This window comes from Ornithorhynchus anatinus, chromosome 3, assembly GCF_004115215.2.
Source record: "Ornithorhynchus anatinus isolate Pmale09 chromosome 3, mOrnAna1.pri.v4, whole genome shotgun sequence".
Lineage (NCBI taxonomy): Eukaryota > Metazoa > Chordata > Mammalia > Monotremata > Ornithorhynchidae > Ornithorhynchus > Ornithorhynchus anatinus.
Window position 1 is genome coordinate 4,879,872 of NC_041730.1, and position 12,242 is coordinate 4,892,113.

The 12,242-nt window shown below is 50.0% G+C and overlaps 1 protein-coding gene across 3 annotated transcripts in view; it reads right to left on the minus strand.

Moving 5' to 3' along the window:
- The window catches only part of RIC8A (RIC8 guanine nucleotide exchange factor A), a 40,814-nt gene extending 33,604 nt beyond the window's left edge, over nt 1–7,210 (minus strand). The window contains exons 1-2 of one of the 3 annotated variants that reach the window (XM_029060185.2): nt 7,042–7,210; nt 6,594–6,741 (exon numbers count right to left, since the gene is read on the minus strand). In XM_029060185.2, coding sequence (XP_028916018.1) covers nt 6,594–6,683 — 90 coding nt within the window. In that variant the 5' untranslated portion in view covers nt 6,684–6,741; nt 7,042–7,210. Of the gene's footprint in view, nt 1–6,593; nt 6,898–7,041 lie in introns of those variants that run through there. The other 2 variants (XM_029060184.2, XM_029060186.2) reach the window with 2 other exon arrangements.
- Nucleotides 7,211–12,242: the final 5,032 nt, after the last annotated feature.

The following is a 12,242-nucleotide window of genomic DNA, read 5'->3' on the forward strand; positions in this document are numbered from 1 at the left end:
CCCCCCGCTCCGTGTTGGGGAAAAGTTCTGAACTTCTGGATCACTGCTTCTGTCCTAACCTCCCCAAGAAAGCCCTGCAGTCCTTCAATGACTGATGAGAAGGAGCAGTAGTGAATAGAGCCCGGGCCTCAGTTCTAATCCCGGCTCTGCCACGTGTCTGCTGTGTGACCTTGGGCAAGTCCCTTCACTTCTGGGGGCCTCAGTTTCCTCATCTCTAAAATGGGGATAAGGGTGAGCGCCCCATGTGGGACAGGGACTGCGTCTGACCTGATTAACTTGTATCAACCCCAGCACTTAGAACAGTGCTTGGCACATAGTAGGTGCTTAACAAGAACCAGTATTATTATTATTATTATTATTATTATTATTATTAATTTATTCCCTAGGATTGCCTTCCATTTTGCCTTGAGCCAAAATGGCTTCCCTGCCTTTCAAAATGCAGGGAGCCCCATCGAGTTGAGAAACAGCATGGCCTCAGGGTAACAGAGAACCTGGATTCTAATCCTAGCTCCGCCACTCGCCCGCTGTGGGACCTCGGGCAAGCCACCGGCTTCCCTGGGCCTCAGTTTCCTATTCTGTAAAATGAGGATTAAATACCTGTTCCCTCTCCCCCTTAGTCTGAGAGCCCCGTGTGGGACAGGGGCTCCTTTTGCTCTGACTGCACTCTCATCCACCCTAGCTTTTGGCGTATGGTAAGCGTTTAACAAACCCCACAGTTATTATTACGGAACACTGCGTCCAATACCAGGCTCCCCAACAGCCTCTAGGGGTGGGAACGGGGGTGACCGGAAGAGATATTTGTTGGCGGTTTCCTTGGGGATGCCCGACGCACGATCTTGTGTTTTTCCAGCGGTCGGTGCCCACGGGGACGGACTGTGCCAAGAACCAGGCAGTCCTCCTTGTCGATCCTCCGGGGAGACGGGTGAGATCAGTGATTTCCAGCGAAGGCGAGGAAGCGAAGTCCAGAAGGGTCCCATGGGGTGGGTGTTTTCTGTTCGGTCTCCGGGGGGACGCCCCTCCCCGCTCAGGCCCCCCCCGGGGGGCAGAGAGTGGGGAGGGGTCTTCGGGGATCTATTACGAGGACGAGGACCCTTCTGCTCCCCTGCGGGGCCCGAACCTGGTGACGGCCGGGGACCCGGGGACCCGGGGACCCGGCAGATGGCCTCTTCGAGTGGGTAAGGTGGGGAGACTCTCGTTTAGCGTGCTGGTTGGCCACTCGTCTGGAGGTTTCATTGGCTGGACTGTAAAAACACATTCGTGGCTTCCGAGGCCTACTGGGATAAGATGCGGTTTGAAGGCAGCGAACAGAGAACGAGCAAACGAGCAAACAGATAGAGGCACCGGGTCCAGGCTCGAAGGAGCATCGAACAGTGTACTTCACACTCACCGCTTCCGAAATTACCCCGCCTCCTCCCCCTCCCCACAGTCCAGCGCTCAGGGAAGCAGCTGAGGCCACGGGGAAAAAGCATGGGCCTGAGGGGTTGAGGATCTGGGTTCTCATCCCGGCTCCATCACTGGCCTGCTGTGTGACCTGAGGTAAGTCACTTCACTTCTCTGTGCCTCAGTTTCTTCAACTGTAAAATGGGGATCCAATACCTGTTCTCCCTCCTACTTAGATTGCGAATCCCAAGGAGGACAGGGATTGGGTCCAATCTATCTTGTATCTACCCCGGGGTTTAGAACAATGCTTGACACATAGAAAGTGCTGATAAAATACCATAATTATTATTTTTATTATTTCCACCATGGATGAAATGATTGATTTATCCCCCTGGCTGGTTATCTCTGGAGTCTATTTTGACTCTCTTTCTTTCCAATCCAGACGAGAAGGGGGAAAGAGCAGGGGTCTGGGAATTAGAGGACCTGGGTCCTAATTCCAGCTCTTGCACTTGTCTGCCGTGTGACCTTGGGCAAGTCACTTAACTGCTCTGTGCTTCACTTACCATCTCTGGAAAATGGGGATTGAGACTGCGAGCCCCTCGTGGGACATGGTCTGTGCCCCACCTGAATTAGGTCGTATCTACCCCAGCTCCTGGCACATAGTAAGCACTTAACAAATTCCATTTTAAAAAAATCCAATACCAAAGAGGCATCTTAGCAGCTATATAAGGTAATTACACTTCTTACTGGCCCCTCCTCTCTGGTCCCCATCCCTCCCTAGGAAAGATTATCTTTTGCCTCTACCCAAGAGTCATGCAGAATTCTCCAGAAACCAGCTTAGTGCCACAGGGGTCTGGGATGGATTCCTCTTCCCCTCATTTTTAATAATAATAATAAATAATAATAATGGCATTTGTTAAGTGCTTACTATGTGCCAAGCACTGTTCTAAGCACTGGGGTAGGTACAAGGTAATCAGGTTGTCGCAAGTGGGGCTCCCAGGCTCAATCCCCATTTTACAGATGAGATAACTGAGGCCCAGAGAGGTGAAGTGACTTGCCCAAAGTCGCACAGCAGGCAAGTGGCGGAGCCGGGATTAGCACCCATGACCTACTGACTCTCAGGCCCGGACTATAGATTGTGAGTCCCAGGAGTGACAGGGACCAGATCTGATTTCCTCCTGTGCCTTTATTCCCAGAGTTTAGCACAGCGTTCTATCCATCATCATCATCAATGTGATATTCATTAAGCGTTTACTTATGTGTGTCAAGCACTGTCCTAAGCGCTGGGGTAGATACAAGATAATCAGGTTGGACACAGTCCCTGGCCCACAGGAAAACTGTAAGTCAGTCAACCAATCAATCTACTATTAATCATATTAATCATAGTAATATAATCATATTATAATATATATAATATAATCATATTAATCATACTATTGAATGAATCAATCGTATTTATTGAGAGCCAGATCTATGCAAAACTTCTACAGCGGAGATGGTAGACTCTGAAATTCATTTATTTATATGAATTTCTATCTCTCCCTCTAGACTGTAAGCTCATTTTGAGCAGGGATTGTGTCTGTTGTTCTATTGGATGCTCCCAAGTGCTTAGTACAGTGTTCTACACCCAGTAAGTGCTCAATAAATTGACTGACTGTACTAAGCGCTTGGGAGAATGCAGGATAACAGAGTTGGTAGACACACTCCCTGCCCGCAGGGAACTTACTGTCTAGAGTAAGTGCTTAATAAATACTATTACAACTACTATTATTTTGAAACCGTGCCAGGCCAATGGAGTAGATCGGTCAGCTCATAATCGGCCAATCGGCAGTATTTACCGAGCACTCTGTGGCGAGCACTGTGCTAAGCACTTAGAAGGGTTATACCCATCCTCTGGAAGGACCCTGGGTGCTCAGGAAGTCCACGTGTGTTCTTGTATGTAGAGGACCATCTGTCACACATGCACACACGGAGGGCAGAGATATAAAGACGAGGCCTTCAGTACAGTCGATGCCGGACGCTGGGACACACGTGATGTCCCAGTGTGAGAGACGCAGAGTGGCCTAATGGCTACAGCCCGAGCCTGGGAGTCAGAAGGACCCGGGTTCTAATCCCAGCTCCATCCTTTGTCTGCTGAGTGACCTTGGGCAAGTCACTGAACTTCTTGGTACCTCAGTTGCTCATCTATAAAATGAGGACTCAACCCCTGTTCCCCCTCCTACTTAGACTGTAAGCCCCATGCCAGACAGGGACTGTGTCCAACATGATCAACTTGTATCTACCCCAGTGCTTAGGATAGTGCTTGATACGTAGTAAGCACATAATAAATATAATGACAGTAATGATAATAAGAATAATAATTTCTGTTCCCTTCAATATTAGGGAAACAAACAGTGTCTAGTGGAAAGAGCATTGGTCTGGGAGACAGAGGACCTAGGTGCTAATCCCAGATCTGCCATTCAACTGCTCTGTGACTTTGGGCAAGTCACTTCACTTTTCTGTGCCTCAGTTTCCCCATCTGTGAAATGGGGATTAAATCCTATTCCTTCCTTCTTAGACTGTGAAGCCCATGTGCGACAGGGACCGTGTTCAATCTGATTATTCTGTGCCTACCCCAGCATTTAGTACAGTGCTTAAGGGACACTTAACAAGTACCATAACTATTATTATTAATGGGAATAATAGGTACTATTATTATTAGATCTCCCAATATGACTCCCTTGGCCAAATCCTCTCAGCGATAGAATTTCATAATCTCCCATTTCACCACGATCCCTCCTTTTGGGTAGGGAACGTGACCACCAACTCGGTGCTTAGTGGAAAGAGCCCGGGCTTGGGAGTCAGAGGTCGTGGGTTCTAATCCCGGCTCTGCCGCTTGTCAGTTGTGTGACCTTGGGCAAGTCACTTCACTTCTCTGTGCCTCAGTTATCTCCGCTGTAAAATGGGGATGAAGGCTGGAAGCCCCATGTGGGACAGCCTGATTTCCTGGTATCCACCCCAGCACTTAGAACAGTGTTTAGCACATAGTAAGTGCTTAACAAATACCAACATTATTATTATTATTATTGTTGTATTCTTCCAAATGCTTAGTACAGTACTCTGCACATAGTATACACTCAATAAATACCATTGATTGATGGATATACCCACAGTAAGAGATCAATACCAACCACTGATGGTGACGGATTGATTCTGTCACCCAACCTCTCCCCTTTCTTTCTGATTTCTCAGTGCTTGGCACATAGTAAGCGCTTAGCAAATTCCATCATCATCATTATTATTTTTATTACTTATTTAGCTCCGATCCCTATGCCCATGGCTCCCCACCACTCCCTAGGTGTAAAAACCCTGAGGGAGAAGAGAAAGAGAAGAGAGAGAGAGAAAGAGAAGGAGGGAGAGAAAGAGGAGAGTGGGAGAAAATGAGGAGGGAGAGGGAGGGGGAGAGAGAGAGAAGGATGGAGGGAAAGAGGGGAGAGGGAGAGAGGGAGGTAAAGAGGAAGAGAGAGGAGGGAAAGAGAGGGAGAGATAGGGAGGGAGAGAGAGGGAGAGGAGAGGAAGAGAGGGAGAGAAAGAGGAAGAGAGAGGGAAAGAGAGGAGGGGGAGGGAGGGAAAGAGGAAAAGAGGCAGAGAGGGAGAGAGAGGTGGGAGAGAGAGGGGAAGAGAAAGGGAGGAGAGACAGGGAGAGAGAGAGAGGAGAGAGGGAGGGAAAGAGGCGGGGAGAGAGAGGAGGGAGAGGAAAAGAGAGAGAGAGATGGGGAGGGAGAGAGGGAAAGAGGGGAGAAGAAGAGAGGGTGGGAAAGAGGAAGAGAGGGAGAGGAGGGAGAGGGAAAGAGAGAGAAGGAGTGAAAGAGGAGAGAGAGGGAGAGAGAGGGAAAGGGGAGAGGAAGAGAAGGAGGGAAAGAGGAAGAGAGAGGGAGAGGGAAGGAGAGGGAGAAAAATAGATGAGAGATAGGGAGGGAGAGAGAGGGAAAGGGGAGAGGAAGAGAGGGAGGGGAGAGGGAGAGGGAGGAAGAGGGAGAGAAATAGAGGAGAGATAGGGAGCGAGAAAGGAAAGAGGAAGAGAGGGAGAGAAAGAGGAAGAGGGAGGGGGAGGGAGGGAGAGGGCAAGACATAGAGGAGAGAGGGGGAGGGGGAGGGAGAGGGAGAGATATAGAGGGGATAAGGAGAGAGAGGGAAAGGGGAGAGGAAGAGAGGGAGGGAAAGAGGAAGAAAGAGGGAAAGAGAGGAGGGAGAGGGAAAGAGAGAGGATAGAAAGAGGAGAGATAGGGAGAGAGAGAGAAAGGGGAGAGGAGGGAGAGGGACAGAGAGAGAGGAGAGAAAGAGGAGAGATAGGGAGAGAGAGAGAAAGGGGAGAGGAAGGGAGGGAGGGAAAAAGGAAGAGAGAGGGAGAGAGAGGGAGAGGGAGAGAGAGAAATAGAGGAGAGAGAGGGAAGGGGAGGAAGACGGAGAGAGGAGAAATAGGGAGGGAGAGGGAAGGGGAGGGAGAGGGAGCGAGAGGAGATGCGGAGAGAGGGAGAAAAGAGGGAGGGGAGAGAGAAAGGATGGGAGAGGAATAAAGAGAAAGGGAGCCAGAGGGAGCATAAGAGAGGAAAGGGAGAGAGGGAGAGATAAAAGGAGAGAATAAGGGAGAGGGAGAGAAAAAGGGAGATAGACGAGGGGGGAGAGAGAGAGAGTGTGGGGGGGAAAAAGAGGAGAGAGGAGGTTGATGATTCCCGACAGATCCAAGCTAGCAGGGAAAAAAAGGGGGGGGTGCTGCAGAGCGGAACCCTGGAAAACGGGCTCCGTAAACAAAAGGCTCGGACTGCGGGGGGCCGGGGGCGGGCCGGGGGGCTTCTCCCTCTTTCTCCCTCTCTGTCGGGATGGGGGAGGCAGGGAAAAAAGGGGGAAAAAAGCGGAGTGGGGGTGGGGGTGGGGGGTCTTTTCCCAGGAAAGGCGCAGCGGGGGCTGTTGCCCGACCTGGCACGTAGTAAGCGCTTAACAAATACCCCGATCATTATTATGTTTCTTATGATGATTATTGTAGGCGCCCTCGGCCCCTCTGGATGCGGCAGCCGATTCGTTGCAGGTCGGAGGTGGGAGGGTCCGTCCGTCGGACACGGACACACACATGGACACCCACCGACGGACACACACACAGATTTGCACACCCATGCACACGCACCCCCCCCCCCCCAGAGACCCCCCCCCTCCCCTCCCGCAGCCCCCTCCCTCACCTCCTTGTTGTAGATCTGCAGCACCCGCAGGACGGCGTCCTGTTGTCCGTTTTCCACCGTGGCCACCACGGTCCGGGGCTCCACGGTCATGGTCGGGGGCCGGAGGGGACCCGCAGGAAGCAGCTGGAGGGATCTAGGGGTGCAGGAGCTGCAGGGAGGAGGGAAGGGGAGGCCGAGACGGGGAGCTTCCCAGATCGGGTGGGTGGGGGACGGAGGGGAGAGAGCCGGAGATCGCTCAGTCTGCTACATGGAGAGCTGAGCAAATGGGTCAGCCGCTGACCAATCCCTTCCCTCTCCCTCTTTTTTCCCCCCCTATTAATCTCCTTCTCTCCCCTCCCTCCTTCTCTCCAGTCCCTCCCTCCTTCTCTCCCTGTCCCTCCCCCCCTCTCGGTTTTTCACGGTTTTATAATCATCTTCCCACCAGGGCACCCAGGAACCCGGCCCCCACCTCACTCTGTGCCAACCCAAGGGCCAACACCAGCCCAGGATCCACCGCCTGGGTCTCCCTGCCGGTTTTCCTCCTCCTTCGTCCAGCCCTCCTGGCTTCAACCGCTTCCTACCACCTCCTGGGTGTCCCCCACCCTGACTGGAAAGCCGGGGTGAAGGGGAGGGGGGAGAAGGGCCCCAAAGAAGGACAGGGAGGGAGGAGAGAGAAAGAGAAAGAGGAAGGGACAGAGAGACAAACAGGCCATGAAGGAGGGGGGGTTAAGGTGGAGCTCAGCTTTAAGGTGGCATGAGGCAATTCTGGGTCCCCGGGGAGGGGGCCTGGGGGGGCAAGAAGGGGGTCTCATCCCCAGATTCCCAATGGGGGTCGTGGGAGGGAGGAGGCCGAGACGAGGAGGCGGCCTTCAAAGGGAACATGGCCGCCTTCGGCCCTGACAGGCCGCCTTCTTCCAGTCCCCGACCCTGGCCGACTCGGGCGACCCGTCTTCAAACCGCTGTCCTCTCCCAAGCGCTTAGTACAGGGCTCTGCTCACAGTAAGAGCTCCATGAATAAATGACAATGATTGAAACCGCCTCATTTAGGCATCTGCTTCTTTCCCGATTAAGGCCCTCTTCCCCCCCACCGCCCGCGACCCAGCTCTTTCTCCCTCCTGCATCGCGTTCGCGCTTGGATCTGTGACCTCTGGGCGTCTGATATTCATTCATTATTATTAATAATAACAATGATAATAGTTGTAGTACTTGTTAAGCGCTTACTAGGTGCCAAGCATTGTTCTAAGCTATGGGGTTGGTTGGACGCTGTCACTGGCCCACGTGGGGCTCGCACTCTTAATCCCCATTTTACAGATGAGGTCACTGAGGCCCAGAGAAGTTAGGTGACTTGCCCCAAGGTCTCACAGCAGATATGTGGCGGAGCTGGGATTAGAACCCAGTTCCTTCTAACTCCCAGGGCCCGGCTCTGTGCGCTCTGTCACACGGCTTCATTCATTCAGTCCTATTTATTGAGTGCTTATTGTGTCCAAAGGACTGTACTAAGCACTCGGGAGAATGCAATAGAACAACAAACGCTGCCTCTCTGCCCCCCCACTTCACCTCCCCTCAGCTAAGCCCCCTTTTCCCCCCCTTTCCCTCTGCTCCTCCCCCTCTCCCTTCCCCTCCCCTCAGCACTGTGCTCCTCCGGCTCATTTGTATATATTTTTATTACCCTATTTATTTTGTTAATGAGGTGCACATCCCCTTGATTCTATTTATTGCTATTGTTCTTGTCTGTCTGTCTCCCCCGATTAGACTGTAAGCCCATCAATGGGCAGGGATGGTCTCTATCTGTTGCCGAATTGTACATTCCAAGTGCTTAGTACAGTGGTCTGCACACAGTAAGCGCTCAATAAATACTATTGAATGAATAAACAGACACATTCCCTTCCAACAACAAGCCGTTTTCCCCACCCTCAACCGCCAGCTTATTTTAAAATTATCTATTATAAATGATTTATTTATAGTAATTTATGTTCCCTGCCCAAAATGTAAGGTTGTTGTGGGAAGGAAACATATCTACCGACGCTATTACATTATACTCTTCCAAGTGCTTAGCACAGTGCTCTGCCCATGGGTAAGTACCTACTAAGTACAATTGACTGCTAACTCTGTTGTATTATACTCCCCCAAGTGCTTAGTACAGTGCTCTGCATATAGTAAGTGCTCACTAAATATCATTGACTGATTGGTGATTGATTCTCCTTCCTTAAACCTCCGATCAGATTGTGGACAATAATAATAACAGTAATAATAATCATGATGGCATTTGTTAAGCACTTACTATGTGTCAAGCACTGTTCTAAGCGCTGGGGTAGATAAAAGGTAATCAGGTTGTCCCACATGGAGCTCACAGCTTTAATCCCTACTTTACAGATGAGGTAACTGAGTCTCAGGGAAATTAAGTGGCTTGCCCAAAGTCGCACAGCAAGCAATTGGCAGAGTCGGGATTAAAACCCAAGACCTCTGACTCCCAGCCCCGGGCTCTTTCCGTTAAACCACGCTGCTTCTCCGAGGAGCGAGAGGGTCTGGAGTGGACCTTCGCCCTCATCCCCAACCCCCCCAAACTCAGGAACAATGAAAAGACTGACACAGCCCCGGAGACCTAATAATAATAATAATGATGTTGGTATTTATTAAGCGCTTACTATGTGTAGAGCACTCTTCTAAGCGCTGGGGTAGATACAGGGTAATTAGGCTGTCCCATGTGAGGCTCACAGTCTTCATCCCCATTTTACAGATGAGGTAACGGAGGCACAGAGAAGTTAAGTGACTTGCCCACAGTCACACAGCTGACAAGTGGCAGAGTCTGGAAGTTCCAGACCAAAGGAAGCATTTAGCTAAGGGGCTGGTGGTGAGACAGAGGAGATCGAGGTAATAATAATAATAATGATATCTGTTGCCGACTTGTTCATCCCAAGCGCTTAGTACAGTGCTCTGCACATAGTAAGCGCTCAATAAATACTATTGAATGAAATACTATTGAATGAATGGTTTTGTTAAGCACTTACTATGTGCACTGTTCTAAACGCTGGGGTAGATACCGGGTAATCAGGTTGTCCCACGTGAGACTCACAGTTAATCTCCATTTTACAGATGAGGTAACTGAGGCCCAGAGAAGTGAAGTGACTTGCCCACAGCCACACAGCTGACAAGTGGCAGATCCAGGATTCGAACCAATGACCTCTGACTCCCAAGCCCGAGCTCTTTCCACTGAGCAACGCTGCTTCTGAGGTAGGGAGGGCTACTGCTTTACCCTTTTTCTGTGGGACCCTCCAGTTGACCTCATCGATGGATGATATTGATTACCCAGCACTTAGTCCAGTGCCTGGCACAAAGTAAGCATTTAACAAATACCAGCATTAGTATTATAGTATCTATTTAGCCTTTACTGATGTCAAGTGCTGGAGGAGGTACAGAGATCATCAGATAATAATAATAATAATTGTGGCATTTGTTAAATGCTCAGTGTGGCTTCGTGGGAGGAGCTCAGTCTTGGGAGTCAGAGGTCGTGGGTTCTAATCCTGATTCGGACCACCCTGCTTCAGACCCATCCCTGACTCCTGTAGCGCTCACAATCTAAGAGTGGGGGAACAGCAGAGCTCTTATCCCCATTTTACGGATGAGGGACCTGAGGCCCAGAGAGGTGAAGTGATTTGCCCAAGGTCACCCTGCAGGCCCATGACAGGGGTGAAGCTAGAATCTGGGTCTCCTGATCCCCAGCCATGGGCTCTTTCCATTAAACCATCCTGCCTTCCTGACGACTGGAAAAGGTGGAGTTCAGTAGCCTAAACGAACATCCCTCACTTGATATTCACCCCACCCTAAGCCCCACAGCACTTATGATGTCCATATCAGTAATTTATTTTAATGCCCATCTTCCCTCTAGACTGTAAGCTCCTTGTGGGTAGGCAACAACTCTTTCAGCTCCTATGTATTGTAACAATAATCATATTTTTTATGGTATTTGTTAAACACTTACCACATGACAGGGATTCTCCTAAGTGCTGGGGTAGATGCAAAATAATCAGGTCGGGTACAGCCCCTGTCCGACACGGGGCTTACGGTCTTAGCGTAGGGTGGCCCGGGATCGCATCATTTAATTTAGGTGACGTGATTTTTCACTGCTTTATTAGAGTGAACATTTCCCAGAGTCCTAAGTCTCAAGCCACTTCCACCAGGCTCATGGGATCATTTTGTTGGATTTGGCTACGATCAAGAGGCAGCCAGGTCTAATGTAAAGAGCGGGGATTTAGCATCGGGAGGCCTAATAGTAGAAATAGCGGAAGTAATCGTAAAGCCTTTATAATAATAATAGCTGCCGTATATGAAAAGCAATTATCTTGGGCCAAACACTGTACTGAACCCTGGGCAAGATAGAAGAGGAGCAGCGTGGCCTAGTAGGTAGAGCCCGGGCCTGGGAGTCAGACGGACCTGGCTTCTAATCCCGGCTCTTCCACATGTCTGCTGTGTGACCTTGGGGAAGTCATTTCATTCCTCTGTGCCTCGGTTCTCTCATCTGTAAAATGGGGATTAGGAGTGTGAGCTGTTGGACTGTGTCCAACCTATCTTGAATTCGTTTATTCATTCATTCAGTGGTATTTATTGAGCGCTTATTGTGTGCAGAGCACACAATCTGGAACATAGTAAGTGCTTTAAAAATATCATTTTTTTAAAAAAAAGAGAGAAGAAAACAGTCTCTCACCCACACGGGGCTCAGAGTCTAAGGAGTGAGAATTAGTAGTGGAGAAAGCGAGGCACAGAGAAGTTAAGTGAGTGAGTTGCCCCAGGTCACTTAGGAGGCAAGTGGAGGATCTGGGATTAGAACCCAGGTCTGATGACTCCCAGGCCAACTAGTCCACCCATCTAGATCCTAGTCCCAGCTCTAGCAGTGACCTGCTGTGTGACCTTGGGCAAGTCGCCTGGCCTCTCTGGGCTCCAATTCCCTTCTCTGTAAAAAGAGGATAAGTTACCTATTCTCCATTCCTCAGAGAGTTGAACCCCATCTGGGTCAGGGACCGGGCCCAAACCGATTATCCCGTATCTACCCCCGCGCCGAGTACATAGTACGTGCCCAATAAATAATAAATGCAATAATTATTATTAGGGACCCGATAGACGTAGGAAATGCGTGGGACGCGGTTCTCTGCATTCAGAAACTTATGTCCTACAAAGCTGTCCCATGTGACCCATCTATAATGATTCATGTACTTGGAAACGGGGGCACGCACAGCAAGGGATGAGAGAGAGTGTGAGAGGCGCTGGGCGAACAATTATCACTGAAATCAATTCCTTTGTGTCTGAAGACCAAGGCTTGTCCATCACTCTGACGGGAGACGCCATCGTTTAGAAACTCTGCTTTCTTCCAGTTCTCCTTCGTTCAATCAGACAATTCTTTGCCCAAGCTCCTCGGCAATTATGCTTGGGTAACTGCGCATTTTAATCATCCATTTTAGAGGAGGGTAGAAATTTCTGTGGTTGCAACTATTTTTAATCTAACTCTGAGAAGATCTAGAGAAGCCGAGTGGCCTAGCGGGAAGAGCGTGGAAAGAGGACCTCGAGATTGTAAACTCGTTGCGGGCAGGGAATGTCCCTGTTTATGGTTATATTGTAATAATAATAATAATAATCATGTTGGTATTTGTTAGGCGCTTACTATGTGCAAACCACTGT